General features: G+C 47.5%; 1 protein-coding gene across 2 annotated transcripts in view; it reads right to left on the bottom strand.

The window, feature by feature from the left end:
• LOC113914199 (tubulin-specific chaperone cofactor E-like protein) overlaps positions 1-19,373 on the bottom strand; it is a 177,291-nt gene that overhangs the window by 37,489 nt on the left and 120,429 nt on the right. For both annotated transcript variants that reach the window (XM_035722684.1, XM_027579201.1), the window contains 4 exons: positions 16,810-17,222; positions 10,649-11,219; positions 8,057-8,649; positions 5,908-6,481 (listed from right to left, as the gene is read on the bottom strand). In XM_035722684.1, coding sequence (XP_035578577.1) covers positions 5,908-6,481; positions 8,057-8,649; positions 10,649-11,219; positions 16,810-17,222 — 2,151 coding nt within the window. The remainder of the gene's footprint in view (positions 1-5,907; positions 6,482-8,056; positions 8,650-10,648; positions 11,220-16,809; positions 17,223-19,373) is intronic.

Below are 19,373 nucleotides of genomic sequence, written 5' to 3'. Positions count from 1 at the left end.
ATATACTTTATGAAGGCATCTTTACTCTACAAATTGCCTTTCTCTTTGTCTTTCATTTTTTGGCTCCTGGTACCTTGGGCCTTTTCTACCTCCTCACCACCTTCTGGCCCTGGTCCCTCCCACCTGCTTTGCTCATATTCTTTCCCATGCCCAGACGGGCCTCACAAAGCCAAACCCTACACATCTGTCAAGATCACTTCATTTGTACCACTGGGTATTTACCCCAAAGATACAAATGTAGGGATCTGAAGGGGTACGTGCACCCCGATGTTTATAGCAGCGATGTCCACAATAGCCAAACTGTGGAAAGGGCCAAGATGTCCATCGACAGATGAATGGATAAAGAAGATGTGGAATATATATACAATGGAATATTATGCAGCCATAAAAAGGAATGAGATCTTGCCATTTGCAACGACGTGGATGGAACTAGAGGGTATAATGCTGAGCGAAATAAGTCAATCAGAGAAAGACATGTATCATATGACCTCACTGATGTGAGAAATTCTTTTTTTCCTCTTTAAATTTTTTTATTGTTATGTTAATCACCATACATTACATCATTAGTTTTGGATGTAGTGTTCCATGATTCATTGTTTGTGCATAACACCCAGTGCTCCACGCAGAATGTGCCCTCTTTAATACCCGTCACCAGGCTAACCCATCCCCCCACCCCCCTCCCCTCTAGAACCCTCAGTTTGTTTCTCAGAGTCCATAGTCTCTCATGGTTCATCTCCCCCTCTGATTTACTCCTCTTCATTCTTCCCCTCCTGCTATTTTCTTCTTTTTTTTTTCTTAACATATATTGCACTATTTGTTTCAGAAGTACAGATCCGTGATTCATCAGTCTTGTACAATTCACAGCACTCACCATAGCACATACGCTCCCCAATGTCTATCACCCAGCCACCCCATCCCTCCCACCCCCCACCACTCCAGCAACCCTCAGTTTGTTTCCTGAAATTAAGAATTCCTCATATCAGTGAGGTCATATGATATATGTCTTTCTCTGATTGACTTATTTCACTCAGCATAACACCCTCCAGTTCCATCCACATCGTTGTAAATGGCAAGGTCTCATTCCTTTGGATGGCTGCATAATATTCCATTGTGGATATATACCACATGATATGAGGAATTCTTAATCTCAGGAAACAAACTGAGGGCTGCTGGAGTGGTGGGGGTGTGGGGAGGGATGGGGTGGCTGGGTGATAGACATTGGGGAGGGTATGTGCTATGGTGAGGGCTGTGAATTGTGCAAGACCGTTGAATCACAGATCTGTACCTCTGAAACAAATAATACATTATATGTTAAAAAAAAAAAGAAAAGAAGAAGATAGCAGGAGGGGAAGAATGAAGGGGGGGAAATCGGAGGGGGAGATGAACCATGAGAGGCGATGGACTCTGAGAAACAAACTGAGGGTTCTAGAGCGGAAGGGGGGTGGGGGGATGGGTGAGCTTGGTGATGGGTATTAAAGAGGGCACGTACTGCATGGAGCACTGGGTGTTATATGCAAACAATGAATCATGGAACACTACATCAAAAACTCATGATGTAATGTATGGTGATTAACGTAACATAATAATAATAAAAAAAAGATTCACTTCATATTGCACTTCTGCCCAGAAGCCTTCCTTGATAGATCAAGTCTCTGAGTCACAAAGGGTAGCACATAATATGGTAACAGCATGTGTTGCTCACCATGGAGTTCCAGGTCACCTTCCCATTTCTCTTTATTATATCAGCCTGCCAAAATTTGACCTGGGCAGGGCATGGATGAATCCAGGAGCCAGAAGAAATCTACCTAGAGGTCTGGGTGGTCTAGAGATCCGCAAATGTCCCCACTATCCCCCGGGGACAAGAGGTGCCAATTCTTTAAAACTTTCTTTAGCTTTTGTGCATACTCTCACTCCTTAAGAGTGTTTTACAACCCAAGGACAGAGAGGACACTACAGAGAAATAAATTGCACGGTAATAATAGCCCTGCCCACAAGTACCAACTCACCAGTTCTATACTATGTACTGAGAGCCAATCTTTTTTCCTCTGGGCTAAAGGACTATCTCCACTCCCATTGACTACAATACCATATGGCTTTGGAGTTGAAGGCTAGTTCAGTCCTGATTAAATATGTCCGTATAGAGGGATTTTCACATTTGTCTCTAAATTATGAATGTTATAACACTGACTGCAGGTTTATGGTGATAGCAAATAACATCACTTATTTAAATGGCTCTCACTTGATGACTTATTGTGTTGTCTGAATTTGTCTGAAAGTCTGGAACATACAGACGTGAAGTAATAAAACTTCCTCTGGCCTCTGAAATGCCTCTGTGAAATTATTTAATTGGGCAGCCCAGCTCTGCCAACATAAGGGCTGGTTCAAAATCTCAGAACACAGAAGCAGTGATTGTCTCTGTCTCTCGCCAGGCCCAGAGAAGATTGTGTTCCTGATTTGTAGCTGGTCTTCAGCCCATTCCCCAGCCTGCAAGACCCTGACCAGATTAACCCCTTAGTACCTGAGTCTTTCTTGATCAAACATGCACACTCTGGTCCTTCTTGCCAGACCCTTGGCTGCTTTTGTCCACATGTCTCTCTCTTTCTAAAAAAGGCACTGAAAAGAACTTCCCCCAGCTCTGCAGAGGAGGGGTGGTGAGAAGCTATTCTCAGCAACCATCACACCCAGGAAAAGAGGGAATCATCCCCATTCCACTGTGCTTTGCACCGCCAATGCCACCAAAGTATGCTCCGTACATGACAAAACCAATCCAGAAACACTGCCTGTTGGGCGGAAGTCATAGTCTGAAAGGACAGCAGACATGGTGACATGGCGGGGCAACAAAATAGATTTGGTAGGGGTCAGGCTCAGTAACCCTGTAACCATGAATGAACTGCAACCAGAAAACTGAGAGCTGGAGAGGGACAGAGATCATAGTAGATAAGGGGCAGAGAGGACCAGAGAGGATGTGGAGGCAGATTAAAAAGAAGGTTGGGAGAACATATTACAAGGTCCCACTAGTGGTGGTCAGGAGAGACCTTGAAGCTTTTCTCCTTGTAGGTGACATATGAATGCTCCCAGAATTCCAGCTTCAGGATTCACAGTGTCTGCTATTCATCCTTCCCCAGTGTGGTTAAGGGTCACCAAGAATATCACTGCCTTTTCTGAGATGAGAGCCATCAAACCATCCACATGCTCCTTGGGCTCCCAAAGCTCAGAAACCAGAGATGTAAAAAGCCTGTATGTATGTGTGCAATGTGTGTGTGTGTGTGTGTGTGTGTGTGTGTGCGCGCTAGTTCTTAGCTCTAAGATTTTCTGTTGAAAGGGCTTAGTGGCAAAGCAAGAATACCCCCATAGCAATGGATAAGCCTCACCCAGATCTTGGTTTCTAGGAACAGTCCCCACCAAGGGAAATTAGGGCTTTTTGGAGAAATGGCTGATTCTAGTCTGGGGCAGGGAAGATTACAGGATGAATGTGGATCATCTTGGTATACCAGAAAGTAAGAAAGTGACCAAGGCATCCCCAAAGGACATACGAGGCAGCTCGAAGGGCTCCCACAGGCCAAATCTGGAATAATTTTAACACCATAATCATGAACAAATATAATATGAAATAAAAATAATTGAAAAACTATGAATGTGTGTGTCCATATTGATAAGATAGATGATTGATACTTAGATTGCTATGTGTCCATCCATAGCCGAATGGATAAAGAAGATGTGGTATATATACATACAATAGAATATTACTCAGCCATCAAGAAAGAATGAAATCTTGCCATTTGCAATGATGGAGATGGAGCTAGAGTGTATTATGTTAAGAAAAATAAGTCAGAGAAAGACAAACACCATATGATTTCACTCCTATGTAGAATTTAAGAAAAAAAAAAAACAGATGAACAAATAAAGAAAAGAAGAAACGAAGAAAAAAACATACCCCTGAATACAGAGAACAAATAGGTGGTTGTCAGAAGGGGATTGGAGGAGGGGTGAAATAGACAAAGGGAATTAGAAATATACTTACGGTGATGAGCACTGAGAAATATATAAAATTGTTGAATTATATTGTACACCTGAAACTCATATAACACCACATGTTAATTATACTTCAATAAAAAGATGATTAAGATGGATGGGTGGATGGGTAAATGGTTGGATGGATGGATAAATGGATGAATGGATGAGAGGCAGACACACAAACAAGAAGGCAAGCCTCTTGCTTACAGTATAATGACATCTATACTTTGGTAAATAAGTGAACAGAGTGCTGGAGCTGGAAACCATTAGCTTGTAATCATCATGCTAAAAAGACTGATACAAGCAAAGATCATCAATGGGCACTAAATAGAGGAGGGGGATTTTGATATTAGCTTACAGGTAGCATTTTGCCCCATTTGCTTTATCATCCTCTCTCATACGTTCTCTGCAGGATACTTGCATGGTCTTAAAGTATCTCCCTACCTGTAGCTGATTAGTTGTAAGAGAACAAAATGTGACCACAGAGTGGAGACATTTGACAACACCTGACCAGGGGACCACTGTGTCCATCTCATGAGAGGTTAGACACAGCATGCACTGCATGCGACGTGGTACCATGAGGAAAACAGACGTCACCTACGCAGGAGTCTGAGAGGAACGCACAGCAGAACCTAATCACAAGGAAATGTCAAACCCAAATGGAGGGCCATTCTATTTTAAGAGGTGGGAAGCTGTATTCTTTAAAAATGACAATAAGAGAGAAGAAAGCTAAGGAATTATTCCAGATTAAAGGAGACTAAAGAGACATGAGAGCTCTACACACAACATGGGGTCTTAGACTAGATCTGTATTGAAGGGGGAAAGCCATAACGGACATCATGAGTCAATTGACAAAATTGAAATGTGGATATTAAATGATTGTATCAGTGTTAAATTTCCTAAGGTCAGTAACGATACCGTGGCTCTGTAAACGAGTGTCATTATTCTAAGGAAATACACACTGAAGTATTTAGGGGCAAAGGGGTATGATGTATGTAACTTACTTTCAAATGCAGAGAGAGAGCGCGAGAGACAATGATAAAACAAATGGGGCAGAATGTTAACTGTGGGTTAATCTGGGTAATGGGTACACAGACACTCATGCAACATTTCTATAACTTTGCAATTATTTCAAGATAAAAAGTTTTGAGAAATAAACTAGATAGTAGGAGGTTAGTGGAAGAGAGATGAACAGATGTAGAGGATAGAATCTTAATGGTGGCTTTGGTTTGGGTTTGGGGCCGATTTTTTGGTGGGAAAGGGACGCGTGCTGAAGCCCAGGTGGGGCAGTCCTTGCTCCGGGCAGTGGTCCTGCCCTCTCGGCCATTCCCCCTGCCCCTTCTACCTCACTCCTCCCCCTGGCCTCCCCCATTGTCCCGGGGGTTATACGTCAGGGCTTCTCAGCAATTATTCTAATTACTACCAGTACTGCCACCGCCCTCCCGAGAGGGGTCAGATACTCGGGGGACAAAATGAAAAAAAAGCAAGCAACGTGGGACTCTCTTCATAGCCATTGTCAGGCTTGCCCCAGGGAGCAGCTCTAATCTCTACTCCGTGAAAGGTGCTCTGATCACCTTCTATGGAAAGAATGGAGCTGTTCTTTGCCAAGAAAGAAGGCCCTGATGGAGCCATCACAGAGACTTCTAGTCTTTGATATGACGCATATCCTCCGCTAGCTAAAACCAAGAGTCAATAGGATGGCTAATCCCTCCACAATGAAGAGACGCTGTGTAAACAGAAACAGAAATAAAGGTGAGAACCAGTCGGGTTTGGGGTAAGGGGCCTTCCAAAGGACACACCAGACGAGGAAGGTACACACAAGCATCAGACTGTCCTTGAGCTCAACTCCTGCCCCTCCCAGGTGGCCTCCCGCATCATGGAGCCCCGACTTACGGCAGAAGTCATAGGTCCGCCAGGGGCCCACCTCCACATCGGCGTTCTTGCAAGCGCTTGCATACCGTGCCACGGAGTCACAGAGTTCCGACTCATTACCCCCGCTCTGGCACAGGCGGAAGAGGCAGGTGCGGTAGTAGGCGGTGACATTGACCACCCCGTGGCACTCGAGGAAGGAGCTGTTGGAGGGGTCATTGATGATGCCACACCTGGAGCGGCTCCGATAAAATTTGAGCAGCTCCGAGTCATTGTTGCAAGCCTTCAGCAGGTCCCCACACTCCCCGTTGCAGATCTCCTCGAAGGTTGTCCAGCTTTCCAGGAACACCGCCAGGTTGTCCGTGCACTTGCCACTGGGGAGACAGAACTCATCGCTGATGTTTGCATTAAAGAAGCCACACAGCCCGCCTGTGCAATTGAAATAAACGGTGGAGAGCCGGATGTACAGCAGACCGATGTCCGAGTACTGGACGGTCACAACACTCCTGGACTCTACCGTCGTGCTGTTTTTGTTTCGATAGATTTCCAGCTTCCCCGAAGGATGGAAAAAAGGTAATTCCACTTCCTGACCATTCAGCTGAAAAACCAAATCACTATCATCAATTCCAGATGCACACAGTATACCCACAATTTCCTAGGTTCTGAAATAAAGACATGGTTCTGCCCCGTGACTCTTCCTTTGAGAAATGTCAAGAAGCTGGCGGGCTATGGAAACCACACAGACATACACAAACTCTTTCTGCATGGGCATCTCTTGTTTCTTTCTGGGCTCCTCTGATTCAACACACTTGCTGTTTATTTGGGTATACATAAGACCCTAAGGTAGCCCAAAACAAGAGTGAAATGTGAGCAGAAGTTGTCTTGACATATATGTGGCTTCTTCTTTCTGCCTGACAGCTCCTTTTCACTGATCGCGCCCTTCCTTCCCCACATTTCTGGCTCCTTCCTTTCCTTCAAGTTTGACTGTTCCTGAGTCCCAGCCCCTTGGGAGCATAGAGTTTCTATCTGACTATCCAGTTGTCCACCCACCTATCTCTACCTTTTACTATTCTTTTTTTTTTTATGATTTTGAATTTATTTATTTTTTTAAAGATTTTATTTATTTGAGAGAGAGAATGAGAGAGAGAGAGAGCATGAGAGTGGGGAGGGTCAGAGGAAGAAGCAGACTCCCCGCTCAGCAGGGAGCCCGATGTGGGACTCGATCCCGGGACTCCAGGATCATGACCTGAGCCGAAGGCAGTTTGCTTAACCAACTGAGCCACCCAGGTGCCCACCTTTTACTATTCTTTTAATAAATTAATCTCTGCCAGTGTGTCGATGGGAATGAAAACAGCCTCTTCAGTCCTTGGACGTGTGTTTTCTGATCTCCTAGCACAGGACTGCGTTGACTTCTGTTTTCCAAATTTGACTTCCTGTGATATTACCAAATATGTGTTGGGTTGGGAGCGGGGAGATCCGCCCTCCCATCATGCCATCACCACCTAGCTGTGAGGTCCCCCATCCCTCACTTAACCCTTTGGGATCTTCATGCACAAACAAATAGTGGCACTAGATGATTCCTAATGACCCTTCTAGAACGAATGATCTGGATGCCCAATGATGAATATTTTAGACCAGGTCAGAGGGGCAGGAGGTGCCCCTGCGGGTACCGTCTGCATTACCCAACGTGGGTTCCCATCAACAGGTAGGTGAGTCAGTATAGTATAAGGTAAAGAGCACAGACTTTGAAGCCAGCCTGCCTGGGCTCAAGTGCCACTTTATGGCTGTGTGTCCCTGAGGAAGTTACTTAACCTCTCTGTGCCTCAGTTTTCTCACAGGTAAAGTGAGGATGAAAACACACCCCTCATCGGATTAGGTGCGATTCTGCTTAGAATAGTGCTTGGCACATAGTGGGCGTCCAGTAAGCGTCGGGTGTTACAGAGAAAGCCAGTCCTGCTACAGCTATCCCTAATTTGCAGGATTCCAGCCTCACTCCGTTTCACCCTCCTGAGAGACTGATTTGGTGCCGAACGTTCAGAAATGCCCCCACTTCGGAGTCATTGCCTTCCTGGAATCCACTCGTGGTCAGAGGCAGAAGGGCACACCTGAAGACTAGGGCTCCTTCACTTGGCGAGACTCATCAGAAAAGCCGCAAGGGCATCAGGAGTCTTACCTTGACTTCCGAAGCCGCGACTCCTCCTATCTTGACCTCCTGGTTGGCCACCAGGATGCGAAGGCCTCGCAGCCACGCGGGCCCCACATCGGGCTTCTTCTTGTTGATGTCGATTTCCACGTACTCAGGCCGCTCAGGGCAGGTCTTGAGGAGGGTGTAGGAGAACTCGGCAGGGAAGGCATAGGCAGCGCCATCGAAGGTGTGCAGCACCTGGTTCTGGCTGAGCAGGCACACGGTCTCGCGCTTGGGGAAGCAGCCCTGGTAGCCGTCCTCCACGGCACACACCTCCCCGCCCCGGCAGGTCTTGTTGAAGCAGTAGACGTCCCCACCCTCCTCACAGAGGCACTGCACCGTGCAGTTGGCCGTGGCCCAGAAGAACTCCCCCATGGTGTAGTAGTGGCCATTGAAATCACAGCCACACTTGTGCAATGGGACGCACTGGCTGGTGCTGAGCACAAAGCCCTCATTACACTCGCAGCCCTCTGTGCACGGCATGGTGCAGCTCTGGGAGGCCGTCAGGTCCGAGCAGGTGTCCGGGCAGCTGCTGGTGCACACGGAGTAGTGGCTGAAGCTCGGGCACTGCACCGTGGACACTGACAGGGAGAGGAGAGAGCACGACAGCAGGTGAGTGTCCCGGGTGCTAACCACAGGGATCCAGCACCCGCAGGGGCCTGCAGGAAGGGCGCTCCTTCTGGACCGCTTAGCTCCTAGAATGAGGGCCCAGCGGCCACTCATCAGGCAAGAGACTTGAGGTAGTGTCTGTAGAAACAAGCTCCACTGCTTTGTGATAGCCACTGGGAAACGTGATTGAATTGTGAGCTTGACTCTCATTTAATCATCCTGGCTGAATTAAACTTCAGGTTGCTATCCTAACTAGACTAGACGGATTGTTCAACACTGATTTATTATTGGATAATCTACAACCAGCAAGATGCTTTAAGATCTTCAGCTGATGGACATATAAGTTGATCTGATCTTAAACAGCATGGCCCATTCTTAGAAGGAAATAAATCCAACTTGCAGGACGAATGAAAAATGTAACCGTGGGAGGAGCCACTTGAAAACGTGAAATTTCTAACAGGGAGGCGCTCGAAATACCTAAGTGACGAAAAAAGACTGAAAAATGAATACTCTGGGACCTTAAAAATAAGATAGAACCTTGGTTATCTGAAAAGAAGGTGTGTGCCTGTTCCTCCAGGAGACTGGGTTGGAACTAAATGCCTCCTCAAGGCCCTTCTTGCCTCAGAAGCCTCCGGTTCTTATTTTAAGAACATCTGAGTCTACATAAATGTTTGAGTCTGGTTGAATCCAAGAGTCAGGGGCTCAAGGGACTGGTAAACTAGCTGTCTGAATCTACTAGAATTCATCCCACTAACATGAGAGAGGGGTGGGGAATGTGAAAGATGGGAAAATAGTACCACCAGGGGAAAAAAATAGCTATTACAGGTGATTTAATTAGGCAATGTGGATGCTCTTAGATTATACACGGATCTTAGATTATACCAAAAAAGCCATCTTCAATCTCAAATTGAGTCAGGATTTGGATGTTCCAGGCATAATAGAGGTTGGTCAATCACACAACCAAGCAGCAAGAAAACAGTCTCTTCACGGTTTGATCAATTCTCCAAGAATTGAATCTGATACATGATGATTTTGTGAACCCAACCTATACTGATAGGAAAAACAATTTCCCTCTAGCCTTGGAACTGAAAGAAACTTTGAAACCTTATCATCTGCATAGGAATCTAAAATGCATGGACATAATGCTCTGTGTACTCTTGCGGAGAAAACCAAGGGCTAGGAAAAAAAAGACCCACAGAATTCCAAGAAGCTGTTATTTTGCTTGCTTATTTTAAAAATTCGTATAAACAGGGTAAGAGAGTTTAAGTGGGATAGCAGGAGAAAACAAGACAACTAAATGGTACACAATGTTTAATGTAAAAGGTAATTCAAAGGAAACTGAATTTCCCCACACTGTTGGGGCTTTTCCTAACCACTTAGCATTTCAGATAAAGGGCTTTCTTTCCTGATGTTCTTCGCTCCCTGCTGCAGCCCTTTCCCCACCAACACCAGTGGGTCAGAGGAAGGTTACGGAGCCAGAGACACAGAATCTAGAGGGATGGAAGGTGGGGAAGAAAGAGCCACAGGACAAATGCTGTTGGTTCCATTTGGGAGGTGAGTTATTTCCCCCAAAGCTGCTTTTGATTACTCAGAGCAGCGACTATGTTTACTCAGCGGCCGCAAAGGTCGCCGCCTCCACCTCTGGAAACCCCACCACCTTGCCTGAGCCTGGAATAGCCACCCCTGGGACCGGGCCTTCCCGTGGCCAAGCGTTTCCTGCCACGTGTTCCGTGTTTCCGAACCACTGAGGCTCATCAATGGCCTCTCGTTTTCTGACTATGGTATTGGGTGGGTGTGTGTGGGGGGGAACAAAGATCCTTTGACTGTTCCTAATGTCTGGCTATTTTCAGTTCACCCTCACTCTTGGGCCGTTGGTCTGCACAAGGAGATTTTTGATGGAGCCTGGAAACCGCCTCCCCAGCCCCCCCCTGCACCGGCGCAGCCTTCCATTTGGGCAGGATGCCAGCTTACCACACCCCGCCTGGACGCGCCAGTCTCCGATTGGAATGCCCAGGGCTTGGCACACGAGCGCGTAGGCTTGGATGGCCTGACAGAGGAGCGTCCCGTTGTCCCTCACGCTGCACAGGTCGTACACACAGCTGTGCACAAAGGCCGTGGGGTCCATGACAGTGCTGCACTCCCACAGGGGGCCGTCCGTCCTGTTGAGGAAGCCACAGTAGTCAGGGCCAAAGAGGAGCGCTTCAGTGGCCACGTCACACACGGTGCAGTTGTCCACACAGCCTGCATCACACTTCCAGTCGGCGTGGTAGACGCGCCAGCTCTCTCCGAGGTCCAGGATGGACATGGCCGGCCTGCCGTCTGGGCGGAGGAAGTCGTCCAGGGGGTTTTTATTGTAGTTCCCACAGAGGCCGCATGTGGAGTTTATATAGGAGCCTGGGATGGAAATGGAGGCGTAGTGCTGGCCATCAAACGTCACTAAGAGCCCAAAATCTGTTTCCACGGCAGTAGACATGCCACTCTGGTAGATTTTCACCGCCCCCAAGTCTAATGTGACCGGCAAGGAAGTCACTAGGTCATTAACCTGCCAACAACAGTAATGGTAAAAGGCAGGTGAGCAGGTGCCAGGGGAAATGGGTCCAGCTGAGGTCGGGACAGGGAAGCAAAGCAAGTCAGTGCTCCAGAGACACTGCTCCCCCCTCCCCCACAAACTGCTGGTGCTCCAGTAAGCTTGCCTTCCATGAAGCCCAAGGCCTGGGGGAGCCCGCAGAAGCAGGGTGGCGTGGACCAGCTGAGCAGGCTACGGAGGAAGACATGCAGGGCTCCCACCACTCGAGACGCCTCTGGGGACCAGGTGGCTGTCAACCCTTCCTGGCTGGCTCTAGGGCTAGCTTCAAAGCTTTTCACGAAAGACTAGTTAGCCTGTCTTTCCTTTCCTCTAAATTCATTCCTTTAAGTCTCAGCTGAAGTCACATATTTCCCATGACCTAGTCACTGCCTAGAGGCCTCCCTGACCCTTCCTCCCAGCTGAAATGTGTACCCTAAACTGGTCCCCACACTTTAGCTTGGAAGCTGCCCTGGTATTATTCTCTGAGTGTTTCACTCTGTTACCTCCTGATGCCAGGGCTATGTCATGTAATCATTCCCCAAAATCAACAAATTTAAACGCTTACTGGGTACCAAGCATTATGTGAGGTGCTGAGAAATAAAGAACAAAGAATATCATTGTCTCTGCCCCTCATGGTGGTCTCAGTCTACTGAGGAAGAGAGACACAAATAGGAATTTATAATAAACTGTTTTAAATATGCATTAATGGATCATGCAATGGGAGAACAGTAGATGAATCCTATATCCAGCCTCAGGGAGTCCTGCAAGACTTTTTGGAGGCAGTTAAGCTTGCCCTGGGTCTTTAAAGATGAAGAGAAGTGGCCAAAGGAAGAGTGGGGGCAGGGAATTCCAAGACAAGAGAATAAAGGCAGGGGTTTAGAAACAGGGCATGAGCACGGGGACATTCATCAGGGTGTTACTGGACGGCAGTGGGGGAGGGGTGGCCGGAGATGAAGCTAGAGACACAGGCAAGGTCCATGCCATTCATTCAGTAAACGGCGATTCGGGCCTTTCTGTGTGTCAAGCACCGTTCAGAGTTGGGGATTAGCAATGAGTGAAAGGGACACAAATCTCTGCCCCACAGAATGTATATTTTGGTTGAGGAGACCAACGACAAACAAACAAAATAAATAAAATAGACGCTAGGGAAGTGCTAGGAAAGAGGGTTTTTAACTTGAAAGAGGATGGTCAGAGAAGGGGATGTTTGAGATAAGGAAGCAAGCCAGGCTGTTATCTGGGGTGAGAGTGGATGCCATGTAGGTGACAGCCAAGCCCTAAGGCGGAGTGTGCCTGGGTGCTCCCGGGACCTCAAGGGCTGGGTGCTCCCGGGACCTCAAGGTCTGGGTGCTCCCGGGACCTCAAGGGCTGGCATGGCTGGAGCAGGGACAGCAAGGAGAGGGCGGTGGTAGGTTATGCCAGAAAGATAAGAGCAGCCAGAACAGGGAGACCTTTGTTGGCCATTGAAAGGACTTTGGCCTTGACTCTGAGCAACATGGGGAGCCAAGAGGGTGTCCAGAGCAAAAGACTGACATGATCTGACTTCCATTTTAAAAGAATTCTTCTGGCCTCTGTGTTGGGAATAGACCTTGGAGGTCCACAAAAACAAAAACAGAACAACTTGGATTTCTATTCTGCAGACAAGGCCCCCGAAATGTTTTAAGTAAGGGAATGACAGAGTCAGATTTGCATGTCAGAAAGCCCACTCTGACCATCATGTAAAGATAAGAAGCAGAGAAAACAGACAGGGAGCAGATGCCAAAGTCCAGGGGAATGGAGCATGAGGGCCTAAGCTATGTACCGACATTCGAGGGTGGGACAAGCTCATGGAGTCCACTCAGCAGGACCTGGTGTTTTTTTTGCAGTGGGGAGAGAAAAGTGGGGGAAACAGTTCAGAGTGAGTCCCACGTGTGTGGCTCATGTGAGTAGATGGCTTGAGAAGCCACCAGCAGAGAGAGCTCACTTTCTTCTTTTTTTTACACTTTACCATGCCTAGCACCCATAGATATCATGTCTGTGTCTGGGATGGGATGGTGAGCCCAGTTCAGTCCTCAGTGGGACAGCCTGTAAGTGCATAGTCAATGCACTGGACCCATACTGATTTCGGGCACCCAGGAAGGACAAGGGTCTTCATGGCCTCCATTGTGCTACTCTCTGAGTTTTCTAGGAAGTGAGGCAGCAGCCTGTCCAAACGTCACTCCAAAATTCACCATGGTAGATGCCATGCGCAATTGCGTGTGTCTAGAGATTAGTAGGACTAAATGGGGGAGGGGACAAAAATATAGGCTGGGGAAATAAGCCACCCTACAGAGAGCTACAAGTAGATTGATCCATCCTTGTCTTCTAGGTAGCAGGTTAGCCAACCCAGGCAAGAAAAGCCATACTATAAGGAAGGTCAGCTTGCAAGAGCACTGGATGACTTTTATGTGCTGTCCATGCTGAGATGGAAATGAAGTCTTCCTCAAGGTTGGTATAATTGTAAGTTCCAAATATGCCTGTTGCCGAGCGCCCCCTTCCACTCTCACTCAAGCTCCTGCTAACAAAGGGCAGGCAGTCTTCCGTGTCTCGAAACAGAAGCCATGAGGCGGACTGTCTCTGGATATTCCAACGGTCCCCTCCGCCACCCGGTTTCTCTGCACTGGACCTAGACTGACTTAAGCCCTAGGCTGACCACAGGCACCACTTTGGCCCAGTTTATACCTTCCTTCCTGGTATAAGTGTTCAGTGCACTCCCGTTCACTCCCACAAGAAACGTGTCTCAGTTTAAACCACAGATTAGAGAGTCACTGTGTTTGTCCCCCACAGTGCTCAGAGGAGGAAGTCCTGGGTGATTTCTTATTTCATTCCTCCGGTCCCAGGTCTCAAATCTCAACTAGCCAGCAGGAGATGAACCTCACCTCTTGGTCTCTCTTCTTCTCCCTGTATTCAAGTCATTTCCTCTTTGACAGGATGTGGGTAGAGGGGAGATTAGGAGAGAGAAGGAGAATTGTAGAAGCATAAGCTCTTAGAACTCAAAGGGATTTCAGTGGCGACGGCAATGTGGGAAGCGCCATGTATCAAGTGCCTACTGTGTGCCAGGCTTTGTACTAGATATCGCACATGTGGCTGTTCCTTTTCATCCTCATGACAAACTTAGAAGGACCTTAGCATCTTCCCCTTTTGCAGATGTGGAAATTGAGGTTCAGGGCTTGAAGACTGGTAGGTGACAGGGCCTGACTCTCAGCAGCTGGGTTCCAAAGCTACTGCTCTCTGCTGCCTTGGTCCCAGTGATGGGTAGAGGTAACCAAGTCCAAATACAGCCCTGGATCCCTGCCTCCTAGACACTATTACCTCATTTTACAGATGGAGAAAATGAAGCTCAAAGCACACTCAGCCGGCAGGGGCGGCACAGACACCGAGCAGATCTGACCCCAAGGTCTGAGTTCTTCATCACTACCTGCTATTAGGCCTCGATGGTCTTTTCACTGCAGCACCCTAAACTACTTGGGTTTATTTTGGGGAGAAATAGGAAAACTGAGCAGTATGAGCTAGAAGGAGACATTTATTATATACGGATTTTAGCTGGTTGGCTGTCGCCCCCATTAGCAGATACAATCCTAAACTGCTTGTTTTGTTATTTGAGACCAATCCAAAGGGGGGAAATCCATAGACAGAAACTAGTCCCCAGCAGATGGAGAAAGGTGATCTGTATTTTGCAAGAACAGATCTTGCTGGCCATTCCCGGCCAGGCCGAGCATGTCTGCAGAAGTCAACTGCCTCACAGACATTTCCTTCTTGCTGCCCATCCCTCTCCCTGCCTGTCCCCACTTCACCCTGGGTGGGGGCTCTGCCGGCCACACAACCACCCTCCCAGCAGAGCAGGTGTATCCAGAGACACTTGGAAGCCATTTGGCAAGAGGAAAAGGAAGCCGTTGTTAGCTCACAGTTGGAGTCACATAACCTTTTCTTTCTGAAACATTTACATTCACATCCACATCTCCCTGTCGCTCCAGAAAATTGAGGAATCCATGCCCTATGCTTGGACGATGGAGAAGAGCCACACAAAATTAGCAGAGCTGCTGGGCCTGAAAGAGATGACAGTGTCCCTTTCTTTCTGAAAAAAGAGGCTGACTGCGAGTGAAAAAGAATTTTAATCAAAATGGAAAACAGAAATAAAGCATAAAGCTTTCTTCCTCACCTACGGATATTGTACACATTATCCCCAGAATTCAGGCAAGCAGGGGAATGCTGGAGAATGTTTTTCTAGCTTGAAATCCTCTACAAGGACAAGGATCCAGCTCAACAGCATGATAGAAATTTAAAAGGGAGAAACTCCACACTTCTGTACCCAAAGTCTTACCTTGATTTGATATGCAGAGCTGCCTCAGAGAGGCTAACTAAATAACAGGCAAACTGGGATTGCAGCCACAGTAAAAGCTCACTTTTCTAATTATGACCATGATAAGCAGTACAGCCCTACAACGGGCAGAGCCAGGAAAAGTGGAATTGGTTCTTTGGTCCTGCATTTTGTTGGACATGCTGTGTTAATTAAAACTACAACCCATATTTAAAAAAAAAAAAAAAAGAAAAGAAATCCCTGCATTGGCTTCAGTTCTGGTTTGTAATCTCTGTAATGACTTCCATGCATGGGGATAAGAACTGCTCTGGGTTGAAGCCATCAACGCTGTGTGGTCTTGGTTATTATCACTGGAATGAATACATGGTTGCAACAAGGTTGGCATGAAGATTATGAAAATTGGGGCCTCGGCAAATTGAGTAGTTTCTAGTGGCTTTTTGCTCTCCCTCCTTTATGGATGCCCCTGCTTGAAATCCAGGTGGACAGTGACAGGAATCATTTGCATATGCTAAACAGACCAGCAGAGAGCCACCTTCTTCGCTCTTCCTCCAGGCAAGAGTGGGGATCCCATGAGAGGGTGTTTGGACAAAGCCTTCACCGAACCTCCCCCGTCCCCGCCTCACTAAAGAGCTCACCACGCCCACTCGTGGTGCCTGCATGTGCCTCTGGAAACACTAATCAATTTGGAGCTTTCTCTAACAAGGAAGAAGCAGCTCTTGGGCAAACAGGATGGGGGATGGGTGAGGATTGTTAATGACAGGCTCTACTGAGTTATGAGTGTGTACTCTATGTTTGCACCATCTCCCGGGCATGACCCTGTGGCTACCACTATTGCAAGCCAGGTCCATGAGACACTGAGCTTACCTCTCTTCCCAGTTACTTCTGAGCTTGGACATGCGTGTGTGTATGTGTGACAGTGTGTGTGTGTGTGTGTGTGCGCGCGCGTGCGTGTGTGTCTGTGTATGCCCATGTTTATGAGGTAACTAGGAATGTAAATGTACTTTAAGTTATAGAGCAGATAGGCATATCAAGGAGGGAGCTTAGGTTGGCTCTTATACAAATAAAATTTAGTCTCGTAAAAAAGTTTTACAAGATATTTGCAAGGAAAGAAGAGCCATGCATCTCTTCGGTATAAACATCACACAGCAGAACCAGCAGATCTGAGAAAGTCTTCCCCAGGCTGAAGAATCTCCAGCTTCTCCATCTTTCCAGGAGGGATAGAGAGGGTCTCACCTTGACTTTTCCGTAGCTTCCTTTGGGGATGAGAATCTTGTAGCCATTGACCTCCACGGAGAGCTCCTTCACCCAGGAGACAGCTGAGCCCCCGCGGTGTTCGTTCTTGGCCTCCACGCTGAAGAAGGGAAGCCTGGAAGTCTGCAAACACTGTCGGGCCAACAGGTAGGCACAGGAGCCTTGGAAGTGGAAGAGGAAGCCATCAAAAGTGTGGTAGTGTGGCTCCCCGAACACCACGCACGTGCTGGTCTCCACGGGGCTGCAGTAGAAGAATTTGCCTTTGGGTTCACACAGTTCGTAGGGGCTGCAGGAGGCCTCCTGGCAGTAGATCTCATTGTTGAAATCCAGGCAGCGACATTTGATGGTACAGTTCAGGTCATCCCAAAACACCTCCCCTCGCCGAAGGAACTGTCCTGGGGAAGAATGACATTAAGCCAACAAACTGAGCACTTACCCTCTGTACCAGGCATGGGGCTGAGGCTTTCCCTGCATTATACCATGTAATCCACACAAGAACCCTCTTTGGCAGGTGTTATCGACCTCGCTTGACAGAAAAGGAAACTGAGGCTTCAGAGCACTCAGGCACCCAGGTTCCATACCAAGGCCGTGGGCGTCCAGTCTACCTCGTGGCATCATTGTCTCCATGGCTGGTGAGCACATGCTCGTTCAAGGAAGGACATGTCACCTTAGTCCATGGCAAAGGCTTGACCCACAGGGGTCATATCCTTCCCTTCAGGAATAAGAGGAAGGGTATTCCAGAAACAGACCCAGCTTACCCTGGTAACTTAGCAACACAGTTGCTTCGTGTGCTAATTTGTTGACTGGTTCACTCACCCATTCATTCAGCAAACATTTGTTGGGGGCCCTGTATGTACCAGAAGAGATCAATAAGCATGAATCAGGAGTCAGCCACACAAGTTTAAGTCCCAAGCTCCCTGGGAGGATTCTGAAAAGGGCTGACTCTGACTTCAAGGGCTCATAAGTCCTGCAGACACTGCTTAGGGAGAACCTGTATTATACAAGTTGTCTTCTCTCTCACCCCAGGCCCTGTCCAAATCTAGTACTTTTCTGTCTTTATCCATGGGGCAGAACTTCTCGACAGAATCCAGGTCAGGAGGAGAATGGAGTGGGGGTGGGGAGGGGTGTGCTGATTTAAAATTATTTACTACTATGTATTTGGTAGACAATCAGTCTTTAAAACCATTTCCCTAAATAAATGATTTCCCCCCACCGAAAACTTCAAACTTTGCTAGTTGTTAATATCAGCCTTCAATGGAAATAGAAGCGTCTCTGGGCTGGGACCTGTGATCTTGTCCTTGGTTGGGTGTCAGAGCCAAGAGACCTGGAAAGTGGTCATAGCTCTGCAATCAGCTTCCAAGCCTACTGGCTTGCTTCCATCTGCCTCAGGTTTCCAACATGTAAAATGTGGGCAGTGCTATTTGCTCATCCCTGTCCCATGGGGAAGAGTGAGACTCTCACAAGCGGGTACATGTGGAGAGAGGGAGAAGCATTTGTAAATCAATACCTGAAAAGGGACATATCAAAGATACAGCATTAAGAAACGTAAATAATGTCATATGCCAGGAGTTCACCGTAGCTTGAAACTGTAGTTTGGAAAGATGTCTCACATTCTGTTACAAAACTGAATGCTTAGTGAAGAGCATGGGCTGCAAGATTAACCCAAGCAGAAGGCATAGCTGCCTTGGGAACAGTCCATTCAGTGTCTGTGTAACAGCAACAATGATGTTTCCACGGTCAATTGTGTTTCATACCTGTTGAGAAGAGAGCCCAAATATGGGATAATAGATTTATTCACATTCCCAGCAGGTCATACGCATCAGCCCTGAAGGTGGGCGCTGAGGCTCAGTGCTCTTTGGCACTGGTCCAGGCTGCATGCATTTGAAGTATGGTTTCCAGCCTCTGTTTTTTTCAGGCTTCCAATAAATGAGAGGAAAATGCCTTTGAACAGAGGAGGTTCGGACCAAAAGGTAGACTCGCTGAGATAATTTTGTTTGCAAAATGATGATATAATAAACCAGCTCGATGCAAATTTCCCCCAGCTATCACCCAGGCCAAACCCGATTCTCATTAGATTGATATATGTACAGTGGCACATAAAAATGCACAGCAGTCTGTAGAAGAATATTGAATCTGTCCTGTATGTGAAACCCAAACCCATAACTCAGGAGCGGAAAGAATGAAGTCAAGGTGGAGACTTTGTATGTGCCTAGTGTCTGACCAGCTCTACAGCTCTGCAAGCCGACGTTTTCCATTATCACGGCATTTCATTCCCAGGACTCGGGTGAGAGGCTGTCACCGGGCACTTAGGTTGCATGACCGCGGCCAGGCAGCTCCGTGAGGCCTGGACACAGGGGTGGAGGCACTGGATAGGTCCCTAGTCCAGGCCATAAAGGGGAGAGAGATAATGTGGTATTGGTTTGGTATCTCTCGCAGACCTTAAGGGAAGCTGTCTTGCACTTTGTGAGGGAGGAGGGCACCATCTCTGAAAGACGGATGAGCTTTAGAGCTAGGTTCTTTCCCATCCAGTTTCATATCGGCTCAGC

The sequence above is a fragment of the Zalophus californianus genome, chromosome 11 (assembly GCF_009762305.2).
Source record: "Zalophus californianus isolate mZalCal1 chromosome 11, mZalCal1.pri.v2, whole genome shotgun sequence".
Classification (NCBI taxonomy): Eukaryota; Metazoa; Chordata; class Mammalia; order Carnivora; family Otariidae; genus Zalophus; species Zalophus californianus.
This window is presented reverse-complemented; position numbering and strand designations above follow the sequence as displayed.